The sequence below is a fragment of the Haemorhous mexicanus genome, chromosome 8 (genome assembly GCF_027477595.1).
Source record: "Haemorhous mexicanus isolate bHaeMex1 chromosome 8, bHaeMex1.pri, whole genome shotgun sequence".
Taxonomy (NCBI): domain Eukaryota; kingdom Metazoa; phylum Chordata; class Aves; order Passeriformes; family Fringillidae; genus Haemorhous; species Haemorhous mexicanus.
Window position 1 is genome coordinate 26053985 of NC_082348.1, and position 14518 is coordinate 26068502.

General features: G+C 44.0%; 1 protein-coding gene across 4 annotated transcripts in view; it reads right to left on the reverse strand.

Annotated features, from left to right (window-relative positions):
• The window catches only part of PLEKHM3 (pleckstrin homology domain containing M3), a 92091-nt gene that overhangs the window by 64193 nt on the left and 13380 nt on the right, over window positions 1-14518 (reverse strand). For all 4 annotated transcript variants that reach the window (XM_059853300.1, XM_059853299.1, XM_059853298.1 and 1 more), the window contains one exon: window positions 9681-10616. In XM_059853300.1, the coding sequence (XP_059709283.1) occupies window positions 9681-10616 (936 nt within the window). The remainder of the gene's footprint in view (window positions 1-9680; window positions 10617-14518) is intronic.

Here is a 14518-nt window from a genome sequence, read left to right on the forward strand (position 1 = left end):
TGATAACGTGGCGCTGGCATCCACTTTACACCCTCCCCTACTTTCCAAGCTTTGCTGTTTGAAAATCACCATCTTTTCCATTCCTCTCTGTTGTGATTCATAATGATGGCTATTTCTACAAGCCTTTCAAATCAAGTTATCAAAGCACTGATTTTCTTTGATGTTATGCAGTTCAAAGTGGTGTAGTGTGACAAACATATTTCTGTGGCATAGACCACTTATGCTACTTTGTTTTTTTAAGATGGAAAAAAATAGATCAAGAATGAGAGAGAAAGAAGAGGAAGAAGGAATAGCCATTGGCTTAATGACCTTGGAAATCTTGCACCTGGGCATTCAGGTGCATCAACTTGCCATGATGCTTACCAGAAGCAAAGCTAGTACTGACTCCTGGCTTAAAACTCCTGAGCACATCTCCCAGCAGGACAATCAGATGCAGCTGACCACCTCCAAGATCAATAACACAATTCAACAGGTAGTTTAGGGATTGGGAAGGGACCATGTTTGCAGAGAGAACATTAAATTGCCTACATAACTAGAGAAAGCACCTTGCAGAGGATGGGAGAAAAAAGCAGCAGAACTTTCACCAAACTTCTCTCACCTATTCCTAATGCTCACACAGAATATTATCCACATAACATCTGTACAAAGGTCTGGCAAACCTGGAGCCTAATGCAAAGAGATCATCCCTCCCTAAAGAATGTTATAGAGCGAGCTACAGAGGGAAGAAGTGTAGCTGTAAAGTATACTGTTAGCAAAGAGAGGGAAGGAATCATCCCAAACCTTTCATCATGGAAAATACAACAAAACAGCCTTGGAATCAAGGAAAGAAAATAGGGGTTAGAAGAAATAGCAGCAAGAAAGTGCTCTTGGGCACTGATGAATCTCTCTCAACATGTCTGTGAGCAGAGCAGGAGTATCAACATCAAGAGGCTCATGTCCAAGTGTGAAGCCTTCAGGAAGAAAATAGTACAGAAGATGAGGTTAAAAAGTTGTAACAAAACTCTCTCCTTGACTTATGGTGGTAGACTAGCATGGAGGAGGAATCCAAGACCTCTGAACACGATTCCTCTTCTCTGAAGCACAGAAAACACCACTTTCAGGTTGCTGCATACTCTTGTGGTCAAGGAAGACACTCACAACTATCCTTTTTATCCAGATACCTTTCTCTTTAATCTTTTAGCAAGAAAAGACTGGAGCAGCTCCACAGTGAAACAAAGAAAGTGAAAGACCAAATTAGAATCAAGTACACAACTGTTTTCCTTATTCAATGAAGTTCCTTGCTTGGTAACAGGAAAAAGCAAGTCCCTTGTGATTGTGTGCTATAATTAAATCTGTGACAGATTAGCTTAGAAGCTAATTCATTTAGAAACAACATACGATACAAAGAAAAGAAAATGATCCACAGACTTCAAAAGGCTTTCAGCTTGATAAAGGCATAAAGCAGACTAAGCAGAAGGAGCACAGCAACAAATTTTCAGTTTTAGATCAGACATGCAACACTGCTCTATCAGCTCAGCAACAACAGAAATAATGTGAGAATTACTTCAGCTGCTTACCTTTATTCCTGTGCATCTATTCCAATTCAGTCCACCATGGGAAAACTCAAATTCAGAAGGAAGATACACTAACAATCCAATTCAGTTCTCTCTTATGCCTACCCAGGTTTGCATTACGCTTTGTCTTTTTCCCACCATTACCTTCCAGAGCAATTTTATTTCAACTAAATAATTAAAAACTTATAAACCTCCAAGTCTGACACTACTCACCTTGCCTACATTTTCTGTGAGCTTATGAACTTTAAAAAAAGACAATAAAACTGTGACAGATTAAAGTAAAAAAAAAAAAAATCTGTGTTGAAACCATGTGGGTTTGACCCTATTTACCTAAGCAACATATAAAACTCCTATCATGTCAGCAATGTACACATCCCACTTTAATTATAAACTAGATCAGCTTCTCCAGAAATAAGGAAAGGTTCATGCATCCAAAGGATGGTCCAGCTGTTCCAAGTCAATGGAAACCTTGACTATCAGCTATAGCTCAGGACTAAGTGCTAAAGTAACAGACCTTCCATCTTCCTTAGCACCATTTGAAGGTACAATGCCTGTCTCTCTTGTCTTACACATTCCAGCTCAGCTGACTTAGCCTACCAGTGCAGGCTTGGTGGCTCTGGGCTATGGCTCCAGAGAGTGACCCATCCCACCCTACTGGAGATGTCTCACAGGCACCCAGCTTCAGAGCAGCTCTCCAAAACACACGAGAGGAATTACTTCCTAGACACCCAGACTTTCTTCAATCAGTAAAGATTGGATTGATGTAGACATCCAATATTTAGATGGCTGGGGGTAGGTGAAGTGATCAAAACCTTTTACATCAGTCATGCTGAATGCACAGAGCTGTGGCTTTCTCTGTGAAGATGAACAATCAAGAAAAAAACCCCATGTTGGAAACAAGCCAGGTGATAGCACATATGGGTGAACACACAACATTCTGCATGCCTGTACCATACATGTCCTTTGCAGAAGACAGCATGCAGGTATGCTGCAGATTACACAGCTAAATTCTGCCCTCCCAGTAAAACTAATAGTAGTTAAGCCTGCAAATATAACACCAAAACTTAAAAGCCAAAGTAATCTTGCATTTTACATATGTAAGTCAAGAGAAACATTTCATCACTAAACGAGAACTAAAATCCTAGCTGTGTCAAATGACAAGCAACAAAGCTATACCTTCGGAAACTAGTTTTTTATGTGCTTGGATTTCCCCGCTTGAGTTTCATCAGAAGAGAGGTTCTTTTACCTTTTTTGTCAAATTCTAAGAGGTAGCAAAGTTATATTCTTCCCAGAGAATATGCTCTAAGGAAATTACAAATTACAGCTTTGAAGACATACTTTACACATAAGCTGTTGTTTGTGACCCTTTTAACACATGGCCAGTTTGCATTCTCCTATTCCACACTTTCAAATCTTTCCCTGTGTTCACAGGACAACAGTGCTGAGGAGTAACACCATACACCTCAAACTAATCTGGTTTTCTTTTCCCTATACCCTTAAAGGATTATTCTCTGCAGTATCTGGTGCTTTGCTGACAGAAGGAAATGGGATCTACTATGAAATGACTTATTGGTAGGATTCAGTAATTCACCAGCTCTTGGGTCAGGAATGGGAACTGAACACACTCTCTGGGCCAGCTCTTGAAGCCTGCCTGCCAGCTAGAAATGAGGAGATAATGTAAGCATCATTAATAATGGCATTCCCACTTGGAGAGTCAATTACATTCATACTTGGTTCTACATACTGAGAAGGCAGATCAGAGAACAGAGCAAAGAGCAGGCCAGCCATTTGTGTGATCAGAACAAACACTGCTGCCAGCACCTTCAGCCAGGTCATTTAGCAACATGAGTCTCTACTTAACCCAGTTTTCATTTCTGCTCTGCAGTTAGTTTGAAGACCACTTACCCCTGCACTGCTCACTCCTTGACTTACACTGAAGGCTACCTGGTTTGCCAGGTTTCATTTATTTGATACAGCATTAGCACACCTAGAAATAACCAGCTCTGTTTCTGTTTGAATACACAACTGGCTCTGTATCTCCTTTTAACAGAAGGAAGTAAGTGTGCAGTAAGTGTGGTTACACATTTTTACCAATGCTATTTGGCTGAATTTCTTCTTGGACACTCACCACTACCACAGCACTGCCTTGGGCACATGAACGATCCAGTTTTACACAGCACAGCACATGTCAGAGACTATAGATGTTGCAGAAGGCCAGACTGAGAACCTAAACCCTTCCTAGCAGGTGGCCTCTGGTTTGTTCTGTAATTTCTTCCATGTTGACCCTGATTTGATCCACATGCAACAGTTTTGCAATAATACACTGCTTTGGCATGTGACAGAAGAGGGAAAGCCTTGCCAACACACACACAAATGCCTCAGTTTTGCAGCAGTGGACCGACCCTAAAGCAGCCATTTTCCTTCAGTGTTTGTCCCTCAGGGCTGCACATCTGCAAGGACATTCTGATGCCAAACAAATGCAGAGTGCACTTCACAGGATTTTTTTTCCAGAGCAGCATTAGGAGGGGCTCCCTGTGATGCTGGCTTATGTGACACCTCCAAGATGCACACATCTTTGCTACCTCTTCTCTGTTAAATTTTGTTAGAACAGTCAGGTAGATCCAAATTTTATGGGGCAAGAGAAAAACTGAGCAAACAGCATTGGAACATAACCTTTGCTTTCTTAGGAAACTAAATTAACAGCCATGGCCCAAACTAACTCAGGAACCTGGTATAAACTGTAACTGCAGAGTAGGTGCTGTGCAGATGCCTGTGCCTTTCTGAAAAGGTAGGGTCTTTAGCAGCAAAAGCTGGCTTGACTGATTTAAAAAATGCTAACCCAACTAATAAAGCTCTCTCTTGCACAAAATTCACAAAGAAACTCTTGAGTTCTCCAGAGAAGAACTGTGGGGGATGTGGGGGTGGTGTATAAGTGTTAGGAGTTCTCAGGTCTGAAAAATACTTCCTTTTGTCCAGATGTAGCTTTTTTCCATCTCAACAAAGGTGAGACTTGGACATTTAGACTGCCTGGTTTGGGCATTCTTTTCTTTGAACTCTATGCCAAAAGATCCCTCAAGACTAGTTTCATACAACAAATGGACCAAAAAGGTCCCCAGACAACCAAGAGTTCTTTGGGGGTAGTGGAACTCATACCTAGCACCCACAAGCCAGGAAGAAACAAGGCATAGCCAAGAAGAGCCTATGCCTGCAGTAGAGACATGTTCACACCCAGCAGAACTGAGCTGACAATAGTACAATAAATTAGCACATATGAAAACCTGCAGAGTTGTTGACAGGGACAGATTAGAGCAATGGGGTCACCTATCCCCACAGAGGCAGAGAAGGCACCCTTCAAGGCTGCCAGGGGGAATGTGTAGATTCATCAGCCAAGACAGTTGTATCAGCAGTTCCTCTTGCAGGGCTGAGACAAAGAAGTCAAACACCAGTTGATTGCAAAGTGCACATCAGGGCACAGAACAGGCACTGAACTGATCAAGTACTTATCTAAACTGCACTTCCAGGCAGCAGCAGGCCAACTCCAAACCAAATCCCACGAAGGAGAAAATCTCACTCTGTAGAGGTGCCAGCCAAATCCCAGGAGGGTGAAGGACCCAACTTCTACCAGACAAAGCTGATAGTTTTCTCTGTCACTTCCTCAGTCATGCCATCCTAGAACTGCACTGAGGAACTCATCTTATCAATGAAGATTAAATGGCCTCTGTGAGCATAACTGATCACTGATAAACACCTTTAATCAACCCAAGTACGTGGTATCTCCCAATCTTTGTCCAAAATGAGCTGTCACATGGCAAAGCACTGTGGCCCAGCAAACTCGTGTTTTGAAACACGAAGGTCCACTGCAAATAAAGTGCTCCCTGCTACACAAATTCCAGTCACTCTTGTTTGGAAACACTCCCCACACTCCTCCCAACAAGTCAGTCACCTTGTTTAAACATGGTGCATTTTCCAAATACTAACTTAGACTATGTATTTTTCTGCTCAGCTGGTTTAGCAATCCCACTGGTAGCAGTGGAAGTTTTACTTTTAAATGAATAGAAATAGGGCCTGAAAGTCACATACAAGACTAGAAGACTAAAGCCTAAAGTGAAGATACCTAAACAATAGAACCTTTACAGTGCAAAACATTCCTAGGGGATTTTACAGAGTCTCAAATACAGGGAAGGTAAAAAGCTGCTGAAGCCTTGGAAGAAAGAGATCAATTGAAATGAAACCAAGCACAAAACAAATACAGCTCTTAGAAAAAGCACAATCCTAAAAGCCCTGGACAGGTGAGAACAATGGTTATTCAGAGCTAAAATGTGACAGGAGTGCTAAAAACCTTCCAAAGGACCTTATGGTATTTTATTTTTGCGCTGCATTTTCTAGATTTATCCTCTAGCATTTTTATTTCAGTGACATGCTACAAAATAAGTGTTGGGTGTAATGATGGTATTTGCTAAATTCAAGGATGCTTCTCAACTATCTGTATTTGAGAAATTTCAACTTAAAGGCTTTTTGAGAAGTTGAACAAAGTTGATATTGGCACATGACAATTTTGTTTTGTTTTTAAATTACACTTGCTGGCTTGCAATCTATTAGGAAACACTTTCTTTTCACTAAAGGGGTGGGGGGGAACAGAATTTTATTTTTACTGCAATAGGGACTGATTGCAGACCAAGGGGCTGAGATAGAGCACAGGTTACATGACCCGTGCATGTCGCACTGGGCTGTCCCCCAGCTACACACAGGATCACAGCTCTCCGTGCAGAATGATTCCTTGAAAGACAACAGCTCTCCACCTGCTGCTTCATTTGACAGGGCTGCAAGCTCAGGAAATAGCACATTTAGTAACCCTGGCTTCTCTGCACCTAGTGTGAGCTCAGCCAGCCAAGTCATTCAAGCCCTAATAGCAGTATTTATCGTTTTGGCAAGTGAGGAGACATGGAGAAGCAGGGAGGAAAAGACAGAAGGCACCTTAGAAGAGGAGCAGGGATAACCACACAGACAAATGAAAGCGTGCAGAGCACATTTTCCAGGGGCAGAAATTCCCACATCCATTAGGACTCGCTGTCTAAGTAACAGAGCTCCTGGCAGACACAACTGACTTCTCTGGAAAAAATGTCTGCTTTAATAAAGGACAGGGGGAAAGAAAACAAAAGGTGAAACAGAAGAGAGCCATCAAAAGAACAGGAGGTATGCAAAAACAGGAGGCAAGGGCAAAGGCCATTTGTCTTCCCCATCCATAGAAAAGTGATGCCACAAGACAAAGAAATAACGATAGTGAAGGGCACCTGGGGATATTTGTTCCTTACAGACCTCCAGGAGAACTCCTCCAGGATAAATGCTTACCTTTCCCTAGATGCCCTTCTCTAAGCCAAAAATATAAATAATGGCCACAAAAATTAAAAGAGTTTATAAACTCCCTGCCTCTCCACTGCTAATCAGTGGCCTGTTCATTTATTTTTTATCAAATTATAACAAGCAATGCTTTGCCCTCTGCAGTAAAACAGAGTTAGAAATGTGGAGAAAAGCTTCTGTATCTGCTGATCAAGCAAAAGAGAACTTTTTTCCAACTGCCCTTCTGACTCCAGGGTATCAACACTTTGTCCTCCCTGCCCCAGGACTGCATCTGACACCACTGCCCTGGCTCCCATCACGCGTTGAAAAGTGCTAGCCAGACTCAAGATAAACCTGTCAATAGCAGGCACAGACATTCACATTCCTCCCTACCTGCTTGTGAATATCAGCTGTTTGTCTGGGACCAATTCCTTAAAAAGCTTTTACTGAGGGAGAAAACGAAGGGGGATGTCGAGAGCATTTCAAACAGGAAAAAAACCCCAAAAAACCAAAAAAAACCCACCACAACCAGGGAGGGGAACCCCACAAAGACTGCAAAGAGAAAATAAATTTTAAAAAGCCTGTCCCCATCAGGTCCTCCCAGCAACCTTCTTTATCAGAGGTTCATTGTCAATCAATTAGCCAAGGCAGCAGGGGTCTGTAGGAAGGGGGGTAGCTCGAAAGACAATGGTCTGCCCTGTTGTATTACTATTTAATCGCTTTTCCTAAATAAATAAAGCAGCCCTGAGGTGCTGTCATGTCAAGGGAATTTATAACAAAAAACCCCTTCATTTTTCATTGGTCATTACTTTTCCTTCCCTCCCACCCCTGCAGGACTAGAGAGGGTTATTACTGTAGCCGTAAGTTCCATCTTTGTGTTGCTTGCCTTTGATTCCCACTCGGACCTTGCCACTTTCTGGCACTAATTTGTCAGGCTGAACAAAGGAGGGATTTGTACCTCCTGTAAGGTCTCAATTAGGAAAGGCTTCTGCTGTATTATGTGCCATTGGGACAGGACACAAAGACGGTAATTACAGGAATTTGCACTAAATGGCTGAAGAATTCACAGCAAAACTTTTCTTCCTCCCCCCTCCTCATCTTTCCCCAAGCTCACCCCTCCCAGCAGCCCTGGAAAGCCGCTCTCAATGCCTGCAAGCCGTAATTACCAACAGCAGGCCCCTCAGGTTAAACAGCAGCCCAGGCTGAACGGCACAACTGCCTGCAGGGAGCAAAGAACAGCGAGACAGGCTCAGCCTGCCCGTGGGCCTCCCCAGCACAAACTTTTCTGAGCCAAACGAGTTTCCCCAGCTTCTCCCAGTTAAAACTAAAATTATTTCTTTCTCTGCACCATGGTAACAGCTCCAAGCTCCAGCTGGCCCTAAGGGTCTCAGGAATGGCAAAGGAGTCGCTCCTGCAGAAAGTTCTGAGAATCCCCATCCTCGGGAACAGAGGATCCCAGTGACCAGCTGCCCACAGACCCACAGCAACTCAAGAAGAGTTTCTCTGCACAAGAACTTGTGTTCAGTTTGGCTGACTAAAAGGAGACCACAGGAGTATTGGGAATGCCTCAGGTGTCTCAGGAAAAGACACCATGCAGCCCTGGTCAGAGCACCTCATTTTTGTGGGGAATACATGAACGAGTGGATATTAATTATCCCATGTTTGGGAGAGGGAATCCACCCTTTCCCAGAGAAAAGTCTGCTCCCATTCTACATAAGCAAGGCTAAAACCTGTTTCCCATTGGAGACATGTATTTTGTTGCCATCCCAGGGCCTGATCCCTTTTTAGAGGAGGTAATTGAAAGTATTCACTTGAAACTCTCCTGAACCTCAGTCACAAGATTAAGCAAAATATAAAAGAAATTACATCAAGTCATACAAATGTGGCCAAGAACAGACACGAATTCAGGCAGAAGCCCAAATACTGTGACCAAATCATTAACTGCAATGATGCCAACCTTCATGATGCTCCAGCTGCCAGCTGGATGCCATGCACTGTGGAGAGATGAGCAGGAAGATGACCTGCAGGTGGCTACCAGAGAAGGACAATCCCAACTGCACCCACAGACAATTTTGAGGGCAGTCCAGTACTTCTAGGACCCAGGTCTCCCCTGAAAGACATTGAGGGCAGCCAGCAGGTCCTGGGCCCAAACAGATACTCACTAGAGCTGTCATGGTCCAGAGCAACATAAGAACCACACCCCAAAGCAGCATGGAGAGGAGGCAGGACCATCACAGCTCCCATAATACAAGAGAAAAAGTCTCCAAAAGAGCTGCTTCTGCTTGAGCTGACAATTTCTACGTGAGTGTAACTAAAGCAAGTCAGAGACTAAGGATAAAGTGCCCAAATTTGCTCTACACAGGTGCCCTTGCTAAAGTAAAATTACAATGTACTGCATTCAGACATGATCTCTCTATTTTCACTTCCTTCCCAAACTGGATAAAAACATGATCTTGCCTATAGGACTAGAGTCAGACAACAAATTCCTTAGATTCTGCACTACCTTTACAGTGTCCAGAATCAAGAAAACAGCTCAGCCACCCTGCAAGGCAGCCCTGGCCCATGTAGTGGTGTGTGTGCAAAATCTAATGTTTCAGCACTGCTCATCAAAAGCAGATGAACCTCTGAATATCCCATAGGTTTTTCTCCACAGCTGACAGAAAGGCTAACTACAGCCACAGTGAGAGGCATGGAACAGCTGTGCTGCTAAAACATACACATGCTCTTTCAAGCGATTTTCTTTTCCTGTGGAGGGGATGTAGGTGCAGATGCTGCAACCTGGCTGCTCACCTGCACACTTGAAGCTCTGAACTGTGAGCCCTCTCTCTAGAGACAGTGTGGTCAGGATGCTCAGGAAACTGGTGGTCACAGACTGCCGCTTGCTCTTTCTAAGGTCATTTCCAAAGGGCCGATCTCCAGGTTTGTTCCTGAGCGTGACCTGTGGGTTCTGAGTCAAACTTCGAGTAGCATTGGCTGCTGCTTTCAGCGCCTCCATCCACTCCTGGGCCCTCTGCCGCGTCTCTGCGCGCAGGCGCAGCACGTCCTGGGGGAAAATGACCTGAAAGCAAGAGTCACAGCCATCCTGAGCATCTGTCTGGACAGACAGGCACACATCCACATTGTAGCTCAGCAGGGGATCTTCATCAAGCCTACCAGGCTGGAATGCCATGAGATAAGACCTGTTCAAGACAAAAGTAAATGCCTTCCAGTTATTCTGGACAGTTAATCTGTAAAGAGTGCCTGATTTCAGAATATTTTGGTACTCTTTGGTGTTTTCAGTCAAATTCATGGATAGGAAGAGCTCCATAGGCTTCTCTAATAATCCATTGGTTTGAGAAAGGTCGCTGTTATTTTCAGGCTTTGGCACATTCTCCAGTTTCTCCTGCTGTCTTGAAAAAGCAGGCCCAGAAGCATGCACCGCTTCCCAAAGTTTCTGTCCCCAGTCCAAAGTCTCCCAGGAGGACTCTGCCTTCAGCTGCAGCTGTGAGCTGTCTGACAGGACAGTGTCCACCACCTTGGTTTCAATGCCACCAGTAACAAGGACCCTCTGAAAACGCATGAGTGGATAGACGGTGGGAAGAGTCTGGTTGCCACTGCTGTCCAAGCAATACAGGTACAGTTTGTACTGAGAGAGTTCAGCATAACAGGTTTGCCAGTAGCTGTCATTGTCTCTTCTAACTTCCAAGTATCCCTTCTTCAGAAGATTTGAGAACACTGTCTTGTGTTCTGGAGGAAAAAAAAATTAGAATATTATGATTATTTTTTTAAATTATCTCAAATTACTACATCATTCTGGCTTCTGCTTCTCTCCTACCTATACATGGCATATCTGAAGATAGGATCACAGGGAAAATCTTTACATAATAGGTTATAATTATCAAACACAAGCACTAGCTCTACTTTTGAGCCACCAAGAATACAGCACTTTTTTACCCAGAGGTATCAAAACACCTTACAAAAAGGAACAAAGAAACAGAGGGACAGAAAAACAAAGCAATTTTATGAGATATCCAGGACAACAGTGGCAGAGCAACAAAACACTGCAGGTCTCCCAGAACCTAGTCCAGAAGTAGACAATAATATCAAGTAATCTATTGACAGCTAAAATAAGATTTTAACAGTGAAAAACACATAAAAATTAAAACACCTTACCCTCTCTTCCCTGGTCCTTCCCAGGCTCAACCTCATGTTTTCACACACACCACCTCTGCCTGCCTCATCTTAAGCAGCTCAGAAGGAAAGGGCATAGTGGCATCTGGTCAGCTCCCCTCTGCTGCTCCTTCCTTCTCACACCTTTGCCCTGCTCCAGCACGGTCCTCTCCAGGGGCTGCAGTCCTTCAGGTTAAATGTACCCCTGCATGAGCTCTCTGTGGCCACAGTTCCTTCAGGAAATCTCCACATTGTCCAGCATGGGGTCCCACTTGGGCCTGCAGGGAGATCCTGCTCCACCACGCTCTCCCTGGGCTGGAGCACATTCTCAGCCTCTGACCCCCAGCTGCTCCTGACACAGCTGCCAGTGCTGTGCCCTTCCTGAGATGTGTTCTGCCAAAGAGGCCCCACCTGTGGCTGATGGGCACAGCTGTGTCCTGAGGAGGGGCTGCTGGAACAGCCCTGCTGCCAGCACTGCGTGCAGCACCTGGCACCTGCACAGACCTGGTGAATGCAGACCTGTGCCCAACACAGCAGTTTCCTACCACATTCCAGCATCAGCTGGGAGCAGAACATTTTGTGCAGCTCTGTTTACTCTGGAGTTTTGCTGATTTATGAGAATCAGGTTCAGGAGTAGCAGACATGACCAAAAATGAAAAGTAAGAGGCTGCCCAGAAGGATTCAAATACACACACCTGAGCACTTCAGGTGCTCTGGAGCAGACCACAAACCCCAGCCCAAGGCAAAGTTGAAGGGAATCTTCTTCATCCACAGAAAACCAGCTATGCACAAGTCACTCCAAGCACTAAAGTGATGCAAATTTAAAAGGAATTATCTAAAGCATTTCTGAGTTTAAAAAAAAGGTTTCCATAAAAAATTTGTTCCAATCTGATTTTCACCACTTCAGCAACCACAGGCAAGATTCATATTTTCACCTTGGGCTAGGACTGTGGCTCTAGGCAATTTTTGTTGGTCCCTGTAAAAATTCAGAGGTATTCACTGCTACACTGTAATACCAACTGCAACACTTGGCACCCCAAAACAACGCAGGCCTGAGAACAAACTCCTACTCCCATTTGAGTTTTACTTCACCCTTCCAGTAAGGGTACCTGTGCTGGGTCTTGACTTGCAAACAGTGACAGAATTAGAAGACACAAGTAAAGGTTTCTGCTTCTAATTGTCTATCTCCCTTAGAGTCTACTATTCCTGGCACAGGAGCAAGGTAGCCACCTGGAAACAGCACCTCATCCACTGCCCAGCAAATTAAGTCACAACAAAATCAGCATCAACTGACTTTTAACGCACAGCATTACAGACCACAGCAAGACAAGACCTGGTCTGCTCAAGATTTCCACCCTGGGGCTGACAGCCTTTGAAACAGGGATAGCTGGAGGCATAAAACATTTTCAGTATCTCAGCTTAAGCAGTTACACTCATGTTAACAGGCCACACTCTAACAAGCTTTAGACATCATCTCTGAGCATAGCAAGGATGCCTGCAACACAGAGCTAAGAGAACTTTAAACATCTAGACTGGATGAAGCTTGGAAACAAAACAAAACAAAAGTATAGAAACTACATCCCTGTGTGTACTGGGCTTCCCAGCTAATATAGCCAAGACTGCTGGCCAAACTGCCCCCACCACTGCTGGATAAGGGGTGAGTCTGTCTGTCTTCCTGGAGAACAAGATGAGTCAGGGACTCTTGAGTATTAGAGGAGCTTACTGTCCAGGGGCTTCTGATACCAACTGGGGAGACCTTGGGCTGTAACCTTCATTCTAAGAAGATGCTCCTGCCTTGGACTGCAAGAACTGCTGTAGCTAATTCTCAGTTTCTTCTATGGGCAGGAGAAAGAATCAGAATAGCAGCAGTGTGAAAGCTTTTGCTCTTCAGCAAAGACCAACTTTTAAGGATTTTTAAGGATTAAGCAGACAAGCTCCAGTTAAACTTGATGAACATAAACTTAATGAACATATATGAAAATTAATTGTTTGATATACTTAATGCTGGTATGGAAATCTCATGGGGGTTAAAAATGGGGGAAGGATGCTACCTTGCAGCCACCCTAACAAAAAGGAGGCACTTAGGTTTCACCTTGACAGCTCAGCCTCAGCTTCCCCATTTACCCATATCCTCAGAATGGAGTCTGCTTTTAACACCATGCTCAAAGGACTCCATCTACAGAGATTTCCTGCAGATATGGCAAAAACCATAATAACAATTTTAAAAATTGCTATTTTGGCACTAGGTCTAAAAAGGTCAGTATAACTATACCTTGCATATCAATAAACTACTCGAGGGCATTTCAGCTAAATATGAAAACTGAAAGCCTAAACTATAACCCAAAATGGTAGAGAAAAAGCACACTTTGATAGCCCAAATGGAGAGATGGGCACACACATGGACACACTGAAAGAGAACCAATTTTGTTCACCGTACATCTCTGGCCCTGACATTCATTAGTATTTCTGCACTAACTCAAAAGCCATTAATTTCTCTGAAACCCACACTAATCCCTTTGTAGTGCAGATAATGGACAGCCATTCTAGAGTCATCTTCCCTTTCTATTAATCCAATCAGGGAGGCAGCGCTTCTGCAGCTCCAACTGCAATCTCCCTCGCTTCCATCAAGTACAGATGACTGTTCAAGCTTCTCCATAATAAGACAACTCATAACCTTCCCCCAGCCACCCCTCCTTCATCCACACACAGGTTTGCCTGTCTTTTGTTGAGTTAGAGAAAGGCTATCTCTCCCTGTCTTTCACAGAGGCACCCCCCTCTCCCTCCTTCACGCCACTCCTTTCCTTCGAGCTCTGTGAAATCGGCTCCAATGGCTCTGGCTCAAACTGGGACAGAACCAGCAGCCACCTTGATTAACATTCAAATGCCTCGTATTGTTTGGGGCAGGGCAAAAGATGCTGGCAGAGACAGGTTGAATTCATATGCTGAACATACACATCTCACAGCTCTGCTCCTTTATCTCTTCCACGTGCACTGTGCCAGATAATACCTTTTTACTCAGAGAGCAAATGGTACCATCTCTCTATCCACCTTCCAAACAGAAACTGCATCTCTTTTCTTCCTTATGGAGACAGGCAGAGTAAATTGAAGAAGAGTAAAAAAAAAAAAGAAATAATCACAGTAAATGGATCACATCTGAGCCATTTGGAGTTATAATTTCAAGGAAAGAGGTGGAAGAAGGCAGAGAAAAACAAAGAGAGACTCAGCAGCTGGGGACAGAGTAATATCTTCCTCAGCATCTCTCTCCTCCATTAGGAAATATCTCCTTGTCCCAGATAGGGACCCTGCACATAGCCCTGACACCAGGCCAGCCTAGCACCCACCTACCACTGGCCACACTTGGGGCAGCTGGTGCCACAAGCACCCCTGGAGAGAGAGACCAAATGTTGTATCAGCATGTCCAGAAGATACACACTCCAGAACAACTGACTGTACTCACATCTCAGTTGGCATGGCAGGAA